This window comes from Desmodus rotundus, chromosome 12 (genome assembly GCF_022682495.2).
Source record: "Desmodus rotundus isolate HL8 chromosome 12, HLdesRot8A.1, whole genome shotgun sequence".
Taxonomy (NCBI): domain Eukaryota; kingdom Metazoa; phylum Chordata; class Mammalia; order Chiroptera; family Phyllostomidae; genus Desmodus; species Desmodus rotundus.
Window position 1 is genome coordinate 33,677,823 of NC_071398.1, and position 12,603 is coordinate 33,690,425.

Sequence of the window (12,603 nt, forward strand, 5' to 3'; positions counted from 1 at the left end):
CATAAAGTTCTTCAGTGTCAGAGATGAGATATAAACCCACAGTCAGCCTGATTTCCATGTCCCTGAGCTTCACCATTAGTACATTCTGATTATCACATTGTCTGGTAAACAGGCAGCTCCAGTGAAACACAGACACTTACTAAGAAATACACACACATGCATACACATGAAAAGCTGGTACATTCCCTTCAATTTTATTGGTTTAAATATATGTATTTTTTTCTCAAAGAGCAGCCCAGTATTAAGGAGCTAAGAGCATTAAGGGAATGAAAGTGAGGACCCCCAAGGTGGTTGAAGATATGTCTGGAGGCCAAGACGATGAAGTTGTAAGGTGTTCCTGGGCTAGTGGATTGCTTGGATGTTGAGTTCCTTGGCTGGTGGCTTTCCAGGTTAGTGATGTCTCAGCTGTGGCTTCTTGCATGGTGGCTTCTTAGTGTCTTGGTGGTGGGTTGTGTTAAGGGTTGGACCCGTAGGCTACTGGGCCTGGCATTCATACAAATAGAGCATAGTAATAAATGATGCCTAAACCAATGAGTATGGCGAATACAGCCAGCCAACCAGTTCGGCCTGAGTTGACATAAGCTTCTTCCCAATCGCTGTTCTTGTTAGCCTTCAAGGTCTGTAGGGATGGGAGCTTTAGATGTGGGTTTCAGAATTCAGCTTTGTGACCACCATTGGGGAATGACTGGAGACCTGCTGGCACTGAGGGAAAACCCCTCCCCAGGTCCCAGGATGGAAGCAGATGCAAGGGGCAGGTAGAGGACAGGTTGGGTCATGACTTAGACATTATTTTACCTGGTGACTGAAGAACAGAGCTAGTAATCCCAGGGGAAGGAAAAGAATTATGGCCAGGATGGTCAGACATTTGTAATTTGGGGCATAAAATGCCAGCTCTTCAACTGTCTGTGTAGGCTCTTGCAGCTTGTCAGCCTCCACAGGTGGGGCGGCGGGGTCTGCGGGGTTGGCTGGGGCGGCTGGGGTGGCTGGGGCGGCTGGGTCTCCCGGTTTCTGGCCCATGATCTTTCCACCCAGAGACAGACTCGAGTGTCCTAAAATCAGAGCCAAACCCACTACTAGCCTCCCATTGTTCTAGCCAGAATCCCAGGACTCAAACCGTCAGAAGCCAGTTCTTCACAATGGAGCAACCAGCACCTAAAGTCCTGATTGGCTGCCCCATAAGGGGGCGTGGTCCCACCAGTCCCCACCCTACATCAGGCCATTGACTCTGCCCACTCTGCTAGGGAATGTTTGGAAGCCTTGGATTCTGGCTCTTCCTTCTTTGCCCACAGATAGGATTAGAAGGCAGTATGAGGGATGGCTCCCAGGAACAGCAGGATCGGAAGTAAACAAGCCCAATAAGAAAACTAGGGGATTTACAGAGGGAAGGAAAATGAATTATGTCAGAAAATTATAAAATATTAAATTAAAACATAATTCTTTATACTACCAGAAAGAACAGAGAAAGGTAAAAAAAGGAAGATCTTTCTTAAAGTACAATGTCATCTAATAAATGTGGATGGAATGATGCAAATGGGTGCCACATGGTGGTAGGCAGAATTCTCAAATATCCCCAAGATTTCTTATTTTTCATTATGTTTTTTGATTATGTTATTACTGTTGTCCCAATTTTTCCTCCTTTGCTCCCCTCCACCCAGACCACCCCACAAACCCCACACCATTGTCCATGTCCATGGGTCATGCATATGTGTTCTTTGGCTACTCTGTTTCCTATGTTGTATTTTACATCCCCATGACTATCCTGTAACTACCAATTTGTACTTCTTAATCCCTTCACCTTTTTTGCCCGTCCTCCTGACCACCTCCCACCTAGAAACCATAAAATGTTCTCTGTATCTATGATTCTGTTTCTGTTCTGCTTGTTTATTTTGATTTATAGATTCCATTGTTGATAGATATGTATTTATTGCCATTTTATTGTTCTTATTTTTGATCTTCTTCAAGAAGACCCTTTTAACATTTTATATAATGCTGGTATAGTGGTGATATACTCTTTTACCTTTTTCTTGTCTAGTAAGCTCTTTATCTGTCCTTCAATTCTAAATGACAGATTTGGTGGACAGCATAATCTTGGCTTTAGGTCTTTTCTTTTCATGACTTTAACAATTTCTTGCCACTCCCTTCTAGTCTGCAAAGTTTCTTTTGAGAAGTCAGCCAACAATCTTATGGGAACTCCCCTGTAGGTAACTAACTTCTTCTTCTTGCTGATTTTAAGATTCTCTCTTTATTTTTAATCTTTGACATTTTAATCATGATATGTCTTGGAGTGGGCTTCTTTACATCCATCTTGTTTGGGACTTTCTGCACTTCGTGGGCTTGCATGTCAAATTAGGGATGTTTTCTGTCATTATTTTTTCAAATAGATTTCCAATTTCTTGCTCTCACTCTTCTCCTTTTGGCACCCCTATGACACAAATGTTGGTATTCTTGAAGTTGTCCCAGAGGCTCCTTACACTATCTTCATTTTTTGGATTCTTTTTTCTTCTTGCTGTTCTGATAGGGTGTTTTTTGATTTCTTATATTCCAAATCACTGATTTAATTCTCAGCTTCCTCCACTCTACTGCTGATTTCTGTAAATCAACGGTCCCCAACATTTTTGACACTCAGGCAGGGGGTGGGGTAAGGAGGTGGAACTCAGGCCAGCATCACTTGCTGGCCTCTGCTCACCTCCTGCTGTGGTCTAGGTGTGGGGCAGGGGAGGGCGAAGACAGGAGGTAGAGCTCAGGCAAACTTCTCTCATTCTGGGATCCTAACAGGCCCCAGAGGGTATGGACTGCTACCCATCTGCAGCCTGGTAGTTGGGGATCCCTGTTGTAAATTGCTCTTTATTTTAATTCATATGTCTTTCATTTCTGACTGTTTTTTCTTAATGGTTTCCATGCCATTTTTTATGCTATTGATATCCTCACTAAGTTCCTTGAGCATCCTTATAACCAGTGTTTTGAACTCTGTATCTAGTAGCATGCTTGTCTCCATTTTGTTTAGTTCTTTTTCTGGAGCTTTGTTCTGTTCTTTCATTTGGGACATGTTTCTTTGTCTTCCCACTTTGGCAGCCACTTTGTGTTTGTTTCTATGTATTAGGTGGTGCTGCTACATTTCACAGACTTGGTAGAGTGGCCTAATATAGTAGATGTCCTGTAGGGTCCAGTGGCACAGCTTCCCCTATTACCCAAGCTAGGTACTTGAGGTGTACAGGCTGCATACACCCTCCTCTTATAGTTGAGCCTTGATTGCTGTTGGCACATCCAAGGTCAACCATAACCTCTGTTCTGTCTGGGGTCACACAGTGTAAGCTACAAAGCAATCTGCAGATGGATGCTACTTGTGCTGGGCTTGGTGGTGCCCAGGCAAAATCAAACTGTTAACCAAAGCCAGCTACTGCAATTGCTGGTCCTGGGGCAACTTAGAGAGAGGCACAGGGCTTGCTGATTCCTGACGTTTCTTGTATGAAATAATACAGGAAAATCTGAAGCATGGACCAAGCAAGACAAACCATTTGTATGAAAAAAAAAAAAACAATGGAAACAGTTTGGGTGGACCCTAAAGTTGGGTGAGGCAGAGCCTCAGGGAGTCACCAAAGATGGGGTAAACAGTGTGGGCCAGGTTGATGGAGTCTCAGACATGGTGCCTTCCTGCCAGATCTCTGGCTCTGGGTGGCCATCCTTGGAAAAGGAAAAATGGCCTTTGCCAGCACTTCTGTTTTGGAGAAAGCTACCTACCAGCTCTTGTCCTGATGTGGACAATTTACTTCCTCCTGGTATGTTTCTGATGCCTTTCATTATACTGCCTTGTATGTAGGGAGTTCAGAGGGAGTTCAGAGGGAGTGAGTGAATAAGTCTGTGCACAGGCCTTTTAAGAGGAACTGTCAGGGAGTCCAGAAGTTTCTGTCTTCTACAGTCTCAATCCCTGCTGATTTTAACATCCAGAAGTTATAGCAACTTATCTTTCTGGCACTGGAACCCTGGTTTGGGGACCTGGTGTGGGCTGGGACCCTTTACTCCTTAGATTTCTCTCTTGATTTTTATCTTCTACACATGGGTGTGGGATCAGCCTGTTCTGCATCTCTTCCCTTCCTACTAGTCTCGATGTGGTTTCTTCTTTAATTCCATATTTGTAGGACTTCCATTCAGTTTGATTTCTGACAGTTCTGAATCATGGTTGTTCTGTAATAATTTAGTTGTAATATTGATTTGGTCATGCGAGGAGGCAAGCTGTGTTTATCTATGCCACCATCTTGACCCCTTAATTCAATAGCTCCAAGATTTCTCCTCCCCAGTACACACATTTTCTTCCAGTTATTCATTTAAGTACTAACCTATGTGCTGTGAAGGAATTTCATTAAAGTTCTCAATCAGTTAATTTTTAAAAAGGGAGAATATCCTCAGTGGGCCTAACTAAATCAGGGGAGTTGTTAAAAGGGAGTGGGGTCTTACTGGCAACAAAGATTTAAAGCATGAGATGGATTGTAGGCAACAGCTATTCTCCATTGCTGGCTTGAAGATGAAGGGAGCCATGTGGCAAGGATCCCCTACCTGAGAGTGACTCCTCGTGTACAGTGAGGCAATGGGACATTAGTTCTACAACAATGAATATTGGAACCCTGCCATAACCTTATTTGTTTGGAAGAGGATCCTTACTTCAATTGAGAATGCCAGCTGGCCAACACCTTGATTTTAGCCTTGAGATTTTGAGCACAGAACCCAGCCATTCTGACCTATGGAACTGTGAGTAAATAACTAAGTTTGTGAGAATTTGTTATGCATCATTTTAAAACTAAGAAATATTTCAAACACCAATTAGCATCAGTGGATGCTAATACCACTGGATTTTAGTTGATATGTTCCTAATGGAAGTTTTAGGGGAATGGAAATTGTAAGGGACAAATTTGCACAGAGTTGTAGGTAGGTAGGAAGTGACACAAAGAAGTCCACAAATATAGATTCCAACATGGTTTGTCAAAGATACAATTGTATTTAAGCAAGGTGTAGGGAAAATGAAGTCAGTCACGCTCCCTCACTTGGGCAACTATGACTTAGCAGTGTTCATATAATCTTGAGTGTGGGCCCACATGTGCAGAATCAGGCTCTGTTATATATTAGTTTGGCATCCTGCTGGCTTTGTGTGCATTTAGTATATAAGGGAGTTGGGACTTCCCACAGCAAAACTCTCAGCTTGTGGTGCATGTGGATTGTCCCACCCCAGAATAAAGGCATGTTAGGCATCCTACCAGTCTCCAAGAATTTTCCTCTGTCTGCCTGAATCTCATGTGAATCTGCCTAGCCTTGAATGGCTGCAAGACAATTGGTGTAGGTGGCAGGATTTGTCACAGTATGGTATGCAGCCATTGGCACCCGTGGAGGGGGGCTTGGAAAGGTGGCCGACCACCGGCATAGGGTATCCAGTGGCAAGTCTCCTTGGCTCCTCCCCAGGACTGGCCCAATGTTAGTGGCACCCCTGACACAGTGGAAAGGGCTCTGCAGGTGATAGGGGAGACCCTGGAGAAGCTGAGTGCCTGGGTGACAGCAGGAGACGTAGACCGAGACATGGACTGGGTGTTTCTTTCAGTTTTGTGAGCTGAGAAGGAGACTGCACTTCATGATGCAGTGAAGTTATGAGAATTCTGAGGAAGAGAGAGAGCCTTGGAAGACTGGATCTGCTTCCTGTAGGAACAACTCTGAACAGTAGAACTGCAGTGATCCCCCTTCCCTGGTCGTAGCAGATGAGTTGGAGGAGGGGGAAGAGGAACCGAGTTCCCTGCTGGCCCATCCAGTAGTGATATAGAAGATGAAGTCACAGCAGCCCATGGTGCCTGGGGGTAACCTGGCTTGCCCCTCCCAGATTGTTGAGCACATGACCTTTTGCCCCTACATGCAGGCCAGACTAGTAGATCTAGGGAAGCAGTTTCAGCAGTGGGTCAGGGAGCCCTTGGCAGCATGGCTCCTCTGCCTTTGGGACTTAGGGGTGGATAGTATTATGTGCGCTGATAATGAAATGGAAAAGTTAGCTTCCATTACAACACACCCCTCCCTACACCAGTGGCTGCAAAATAATCAGCGAAATGCGAGGGGGCAGGGATCTCATTCTCTGTTAGAATGGATCATGGCTGTGATTTGTATGGTCTGGGTGCATGCAGGATATGTGCCAGACACTGTGAGCAAATGGCAGTCCTACTAGGACTTAGTGCAAATCCTGTGGGAGTTGGGCATGTTCCAGGCCATGTTTAAGGCAAATACTCAGGGCCTGGAAGATGAATGCTCTATAGCAGGGATGAAGGATCTGGTACTGCATCATGCCCCTTCTGCCTCTTTTGGATTTCTCATGCTTATCTTGGCACTGTGTGTCAGGCGCCACATTAATGACATCACCACAATGATGGCAAGTCTCAGGGAAGCAGAGACTTGGCAGCAGCAGAAAGGAGTGTGGATGGTGTCTCAGGCTCCCTCTGTTTTGCAAGTAAAGAGCGACCCTGTGCAGGTGACTAGGACCCAGATGTGGTAAGACCTTTTTGGGGCTGGAGTAGATTGAAATAAGATTGATAGAAAGCTGAACACTTACCTATTAGAACTCTGGAAACAGTTGTGAGCTGACCAACATTTCCTGTGGCCCCAGAAGAAGAAGGTGGCGAGGAGGAAACCCAGGGATGTGACCCTAGAGGCCTGTCCTGTCTGGTTGGAAGACCACCTGGCTGTACCAACTTCCTGAGAAGAGGGAGGAGATATACTTTGGACATTTGAATAGGGAGAGGGCCAAGGAACCTGTCTACAGGGGACGGATGAGGATCAGAGGCTGCATGTGGAATTGAACATCCATTGGTCCCCTACAAGTATTCATCAGGTCCTGGCTCTAGTAGACACAGGGGCAGAGAGTACACTTCTGTATGGAAACCCTGACAAGTTTCCAGGGTGTGAGGCTTCTATTGATGGTTATGGAGGCCACAGTGTAAAGGTGAAGGCCATGCAGCTCTTCTTGGGTATTGGGTGATTGCCCCCCCCCCCCCATGAATGTACTGTTTATGTGTCCTCCATTCCTGAGTATATCCTGGGCATTGATGTGCTCCAAGGGTTATGGCTGCAAACCACCGTGGGGGAGTTCCGCTTGCAAGTGCGAGTGGTAAAAGCTATTTCGCAGGGACATGCTGAGCATCCCCTCATTCAGTTGCTGTTCCCCCAACAGGTGACAGTGGTGAAGCAGTGGAGGACATGAGGAGATTACGGCAACAATAGGAGAGTTGGAAAAGGAGGGGATAACTAGGGCTGTTCACATTCTCTTCAACTCTCCCATGTGGCCAGTGTGAAAGCCAGATGACACACAAAGAATGATGGTAGATTACTGGGAGCTGAAATAAGTTCATTCCCCCAATACATGCAGTGGTCCCCTTTGTGATGGACTTGATGGACCAGTTAATCAACGATCTGGGAACCTACCTTTTTGTGGCAGATCTGGCAAATGCTTTTTTCTCCATTGATATTGCTCTGGAGGGTCAAGATTTCTTGGCTTTCACATGGGAAGGCTGACAATGGACCTTTACAGTGCTCCCTCAAAGGTATTTGTACAGCCCAACTATCTGTCATGGGCTTGTAGTGGAAGACCTGGCTAAGCAGCCACAACCTGCTGAAGTGTGCCCTTTTCATTACATTGATGACATCTTGCTAACCAGTGATTCTCTTACAGAATTAGAGAAAGCAGTACTGCAAGTATTGTCACACCTGAAGTCATTTGGCTGGGCAGTCAATCAGGCCAAGCTGCAAGGGCCTGGATTACCTGTCAAATTCTTGGGGGTTGTCTGGTTGGGTAAGACAAAAGTGATCCTCAATGTGGTGATAGGTAAAATTCAGGCGTATCCTACCCCTACCACTGTGAATCAGTGCCAAACATTTTTGGGCCTGCTAGGGTACTGGAGAGTGTTTGTACCTCACCTTACTCAAGTTGTTCACCCTATGTATGCCTTGGTAAAAAAGGGAGTGATCTGGGACTGGACCCCAATCTTAGGAACAAACATTCCAAGGAGCTAAGCATATCATTAAACATGCTCAGGCCTTGCATGCTCTGGATCCTGCTAAACCTTGGGAGCTAGATGTGTACATAACCCAAGAAGGCTTTGGGTGAGCTTGTTGGCAGTGATCAGAATGGCTACATCAACCCCTGGGATTCTGGTCCCAGCTATAGAAGGGAGAAGAGGTATGGTACTCCCTATTTGAGGAGCAACTGAAGGTGGTGTATGCTGCCCTGTTGGCCACAGAGGCTATAACAGGAACTGCCCCTGTGACAGTAAGGACCACTTACCCCATTGCAGGGTGGGTCCAAGACTGGATAGCCAAGCCTTGCAGTGGGACAGCTCAGACTTCCACGTTGGCTAAGTGGGGGGCCTATCCACAACAAAGGAGTATCCTATCAATTAGTCCCCTGTAGGCTGAATTGCAGGAAGTATTGGGCCCTGTCATCTATGTAGATGAAAAATCTACTACCTCTGCCACAATAGAAGAGATGGAAGGTAACCCCTTCCATGAAGGGCAGGCACCTATTCCCTCAGATGCATGGTATACTGATGGGCACAGCAGGGACCAGCCCACCATGAGGACTGCTGTAGCAATTCAACCAGAAACAGACATGATCTGGTTTGATACTGGAGTAGGCCAGAGTAGCTAGTGGGCAGAACTGCGAGCTGTGTGGCTCATGGATTCAAATGAAGCACTGCCCTTGACTGTTTGCACAGATAATTGGGCAGTGTATTGGGGGCTAACTGGGGGATCTCTACATGACATGCAAATAAATTGATGGTTATGTATAGGCCATTATGGGGACAGGCCTTGTGGCAAGACCTCTGGGAATTAGACCACCAGAAACAAATCACTGTATATCATGTGACCAGGCATGCACCCCTTGCCTCCCCCAGGAATGATGAGGCTGACACTCTAGCCAAAGTGCGTTGGCTGGAAATGGTGCCTATTGGCCTGCCAGGAAGAGAAGTAGCCAAGTGGCTACACTGTTGCCTCTACTGTTGCCTCTTACATGCTGAACAGAAGACCATGTGGTCTACTATAAAAGCTTTGGCATTACCTATCACTTTAGCAGAGGTACAGGAAGCTTGTGAGGCCTGTTTTGCCTGTTCACGAGAGCATCCCTGGAGGCCTGTGGAAATTACCAGGCAGGTGGTGTGGGGACAAGTATCACTGACCCAGTGGTAGATTGATGTGATTAGACCCCTATCTATGTCAGAGGGATATAGGTATGCAATCACATGTGTGGACACAGCCATTAGACTCTTGGCTGCATACCCTGCATGCCACCCAGATCAGAAAGCAGTGGTCGCTGTGCTGGAGTGCTTATGTGCCGCTTATGGGTGACACTTGATCATTGAAAGTGACCAGCAGGCACATTTTACAGGGGCCTTTGTGCAACAATGGGCCTGAGACATGCAAATTGACTGGAAGTTCCATGTGGCCTATCACCCCCAAGCTGCCAGAATGATCAAACAGTGCAATGGCCTATTAGAGCAGGGCCTGCAAGCCATTGCTGCCACTCCTGCATTGGGGGCTGAATGAAACGCTTGTGGACTGTCCTCCAAACTCCAAATGAGAGGAGTCAGAAGGGGGGCCAAGCTCCAGTGGAAGCATTACTCCACTGGACTACCACTCCAATTCAGCTACAAGTACAGATTAGGGATGCTTTGCTAAAACCAGGCAAGGGGAAATAAGGAAACATTCTGTTGTCTGCACCTGAGGGCCTGGAGCATGGGCAGACAGCCGCTTGGATGTGGCCTTGGGAAGTAAAAGCCCCCACATGTGTTGGGTGGCTCTTGTTGCCCCTTGGGGACAAGGGGTGGAGAGAAACTTGCAAATAGTGCCCTGAGTGATTGGGACATGGCCCCCAACATTGCGGGTAACATAACCAGGGCCAGCAGACCACGAAATACTTCTCCATGGCACCTTTGTGATATCTTTATAGCCCATAATGAGTTCTCCACTGTTGTTGCAGGCAGATTATGAACCCCAGTTGAGGCATGAAAGACATGGTATTCACACCCAGGAAGACACCTCTGCCGGCCACTGTCCTATCACCTGACCAGAAACTTGTTCATATATTGCCTGAGGGTCATGTTTTTCCATTGTTAGTTCCAATAACTGCTTTGTCTTTTCCCCCTAGGGTGCAAAGTAACACCTTAGTGGACTGGGTATGTACCTATACCTCAGTGGCTAACCAATCAACCTGCTGGGTGTGCACTGAAATCCCTCTGAGCACATCTGCTGGCTTCCCAAGTTGCATCTCTTCAGCTCTGTCTCAAACTGGACTTGGTTACAGAACTAGTTGAACAGTGAAGATCCCTTATGGAACAAGACCTGGACAGATATCTATGCTAGGGCGAAGCAGTGGTATGACCAGCCCAGGCCATTAGTTGGCTATTCCATATGGGGTGACTCAGGGTGGCTTGTGGCTGGGGCCATGGAGTTGGCTGGACAAGCTCTCCATTGTATTGAGAACCTCAAAGGATAAGCCCAAGTGGGCTGGACTCCTAGGTCTGTGTCAGACTCATACTCCGAAGTATTCCTAGGAGGTGCAGAGTGATGCATGGGCTGTAGTTCCCACTGGAGTCTTCTGTGTGTGTGGCTGACATGAGTAGCCTTATTTGCCCAGGAATGGACTAGCTGTTGTACCGGGGGAAGGCCCTATTTGCCTGCTCAAGTTCAGAAAGAGTTGAAAACTCTTGCAATCTGGCCAACGAATTGGGAAGCATTTAAAGCGCAACACTGGGTAAAGCGTACTCCCTGGTGGTACTACCCATTAGCCATTTTTTTCTCCTCAAGCTGTTTCTGTAGTCACTGAGGCTGAGATAACTGCTCTGGCTTTGTACACTGCTTGTGCATTGAATGCAACACATGATTCCCTAAGCCTCTTAAATGAGGAAGTGTGTCAATTAAGAAAAGTTGCCCTACAAAATCATATGGCCTTAGATATGCTCACTGCCTCACAAGGTGGGGTATGTGCCCTAGTTGGGGCTGAATGCTGTGTGTACATTCCAGATGTCCATCACAATGTTAGCCAAGCTCTATGGGCATTAGCTTCTGAGACCCATGCTATCGAGTGCCTAACAGGTGATCCCTTGCAGGAATGGTGGGCATCCCCAACCACTGAATGGCAGTGGGTTCTTCCTGTCTTGGGCAGTAGAGCTTGTGTTTTGGTTGGGTGCTGTTGCAGTTTGTCTTTCTGTTGCAGCATTTGGGTACAGGGCTCTGCCCTCCTTGCCAAGGGAAACTTGTAGAAGACACTCTTGCATAGATTGCATGGTGAGGAATCCTGAAGGGGTAGAATATAGGGAAAATGAAGTCAGTCAGGCTCCCTCACCCAGATGCCAGGTAACTCTGACTTAGCAGTGTTCATATAACCTTGAGTGTGGGCCTGCATATGCAGAATCAAGCTCTGTTATATAATAGTTTGGCATCCTGCTGGCTTTTTGTACATTTACTATATAAGGGAGTCAGGACTTCCCACAGCACAACTTGCAGTTGGTGGTGAGTGTGGATCGCAATACCCCAGAATAAAGGCATATTAGACATCCTAATGGCTCTGTGAATTTTCTCCCATCTGCCTGAATCCTGTGTGAACCTGCCTGGCCTTGAGCAGCTGCATGACAGAAGATCAAAGACATTTTTCACCCAGTTCCCCAAACTCCCTCCCCTTTGCAGCTCTCAGGAAGTTCTCTGCCTCTAGTCTGTTTCCATTTTGTTTGTTAGTTTAGTTTGTTCATTAGATTCCACATATAAGTGAAATCATATGGTACTTGTCTTTCTCTGAATGGCTTATTTTACTTAGTACAATACTGTTCAGGTCTATCCATGTGGTCACCAATGTTAAGATTGCCTTCTTTTCCATGGCCAAGTAGTATTCAATTGTTAAATGTATCACAGCTTGTTTATCCACTCATCTACCAATGGACACTTGGGCTGCTTCCAAGTCTTGGCTATTGTAATAAACACTGCAGTGAACATAGGGTGCATATATTCTTTCTTTTTTTTGATATATTTATTGATTATGCTATTACAGTTGTCCCATTTCCACCCCTTCACTCAACTCCATCCTGCCCACCCCCTCCCTCCCACATCCCCCCCTATAGTTCATGTCCATGGGTCATACTTATAAGTTCTTTGGCTTCTACATTTCCTACACTATTCTTACCCTCCCCCTGTCTATTTTCCACCTATCATTTATGCTATTTATTCTCTGTACCTTTCCCCCCTCTCTCCCCCTCCCAATCCCCTATTGATAACCCTCCATGTGATCTCCATTTCTGTGGTTCTGTTCCTGTTCTAGTTGTTTTCTCAGTTTGCTTTTGTTTTTGTTTTAGGTGTGGTTGTTAATAACTGTGAGTTTGCTGTCATTTTTACTGTTCATATTTTTGATCTTCTTTTTCTTAGATAAGTCCCTTTAACATTTCATATAATAATGGCTTGGTGATGATGAACTCCTTTAAGTTGACCTTATCTGAGAAACATTTTGTCTGCCCTTTCATTCTAAATGATAGCTTTACTGGATACAGTAATCTTGGATGTAGGCCCTTGCCTTTCATGACTTGGAATACTTCTTGCCAG

General features: G+C 46.0%; 1 protein-coding gene across 1 annotated transcript; it reads right to left on the reverse strand.

The window, feature by feature from the left end:
* Window positions 1-490: 490 nt before the first annotated feature.
* PMIS2 (PMIS2 transmembrane protein) lies at window positions 491-1,017 on the reverse strand. Its single transcript, XM_045185384.1, has 2 exons — window positions 796-1,017; window positions 491-619 (listed from the first exon to the last, which is right to left on the reverse strand). The coding sequence occupies exons 1-2, from the start codon at window positions 1,015-1,017 to the stop codon at window positions 491-493; spliced, it is 351 nt and encodes a 116-aa protein (XP_045041319.1).
* Between the last annotated feature and the right edge of the window lie 11,586 nt (window positions 1,018-12,603).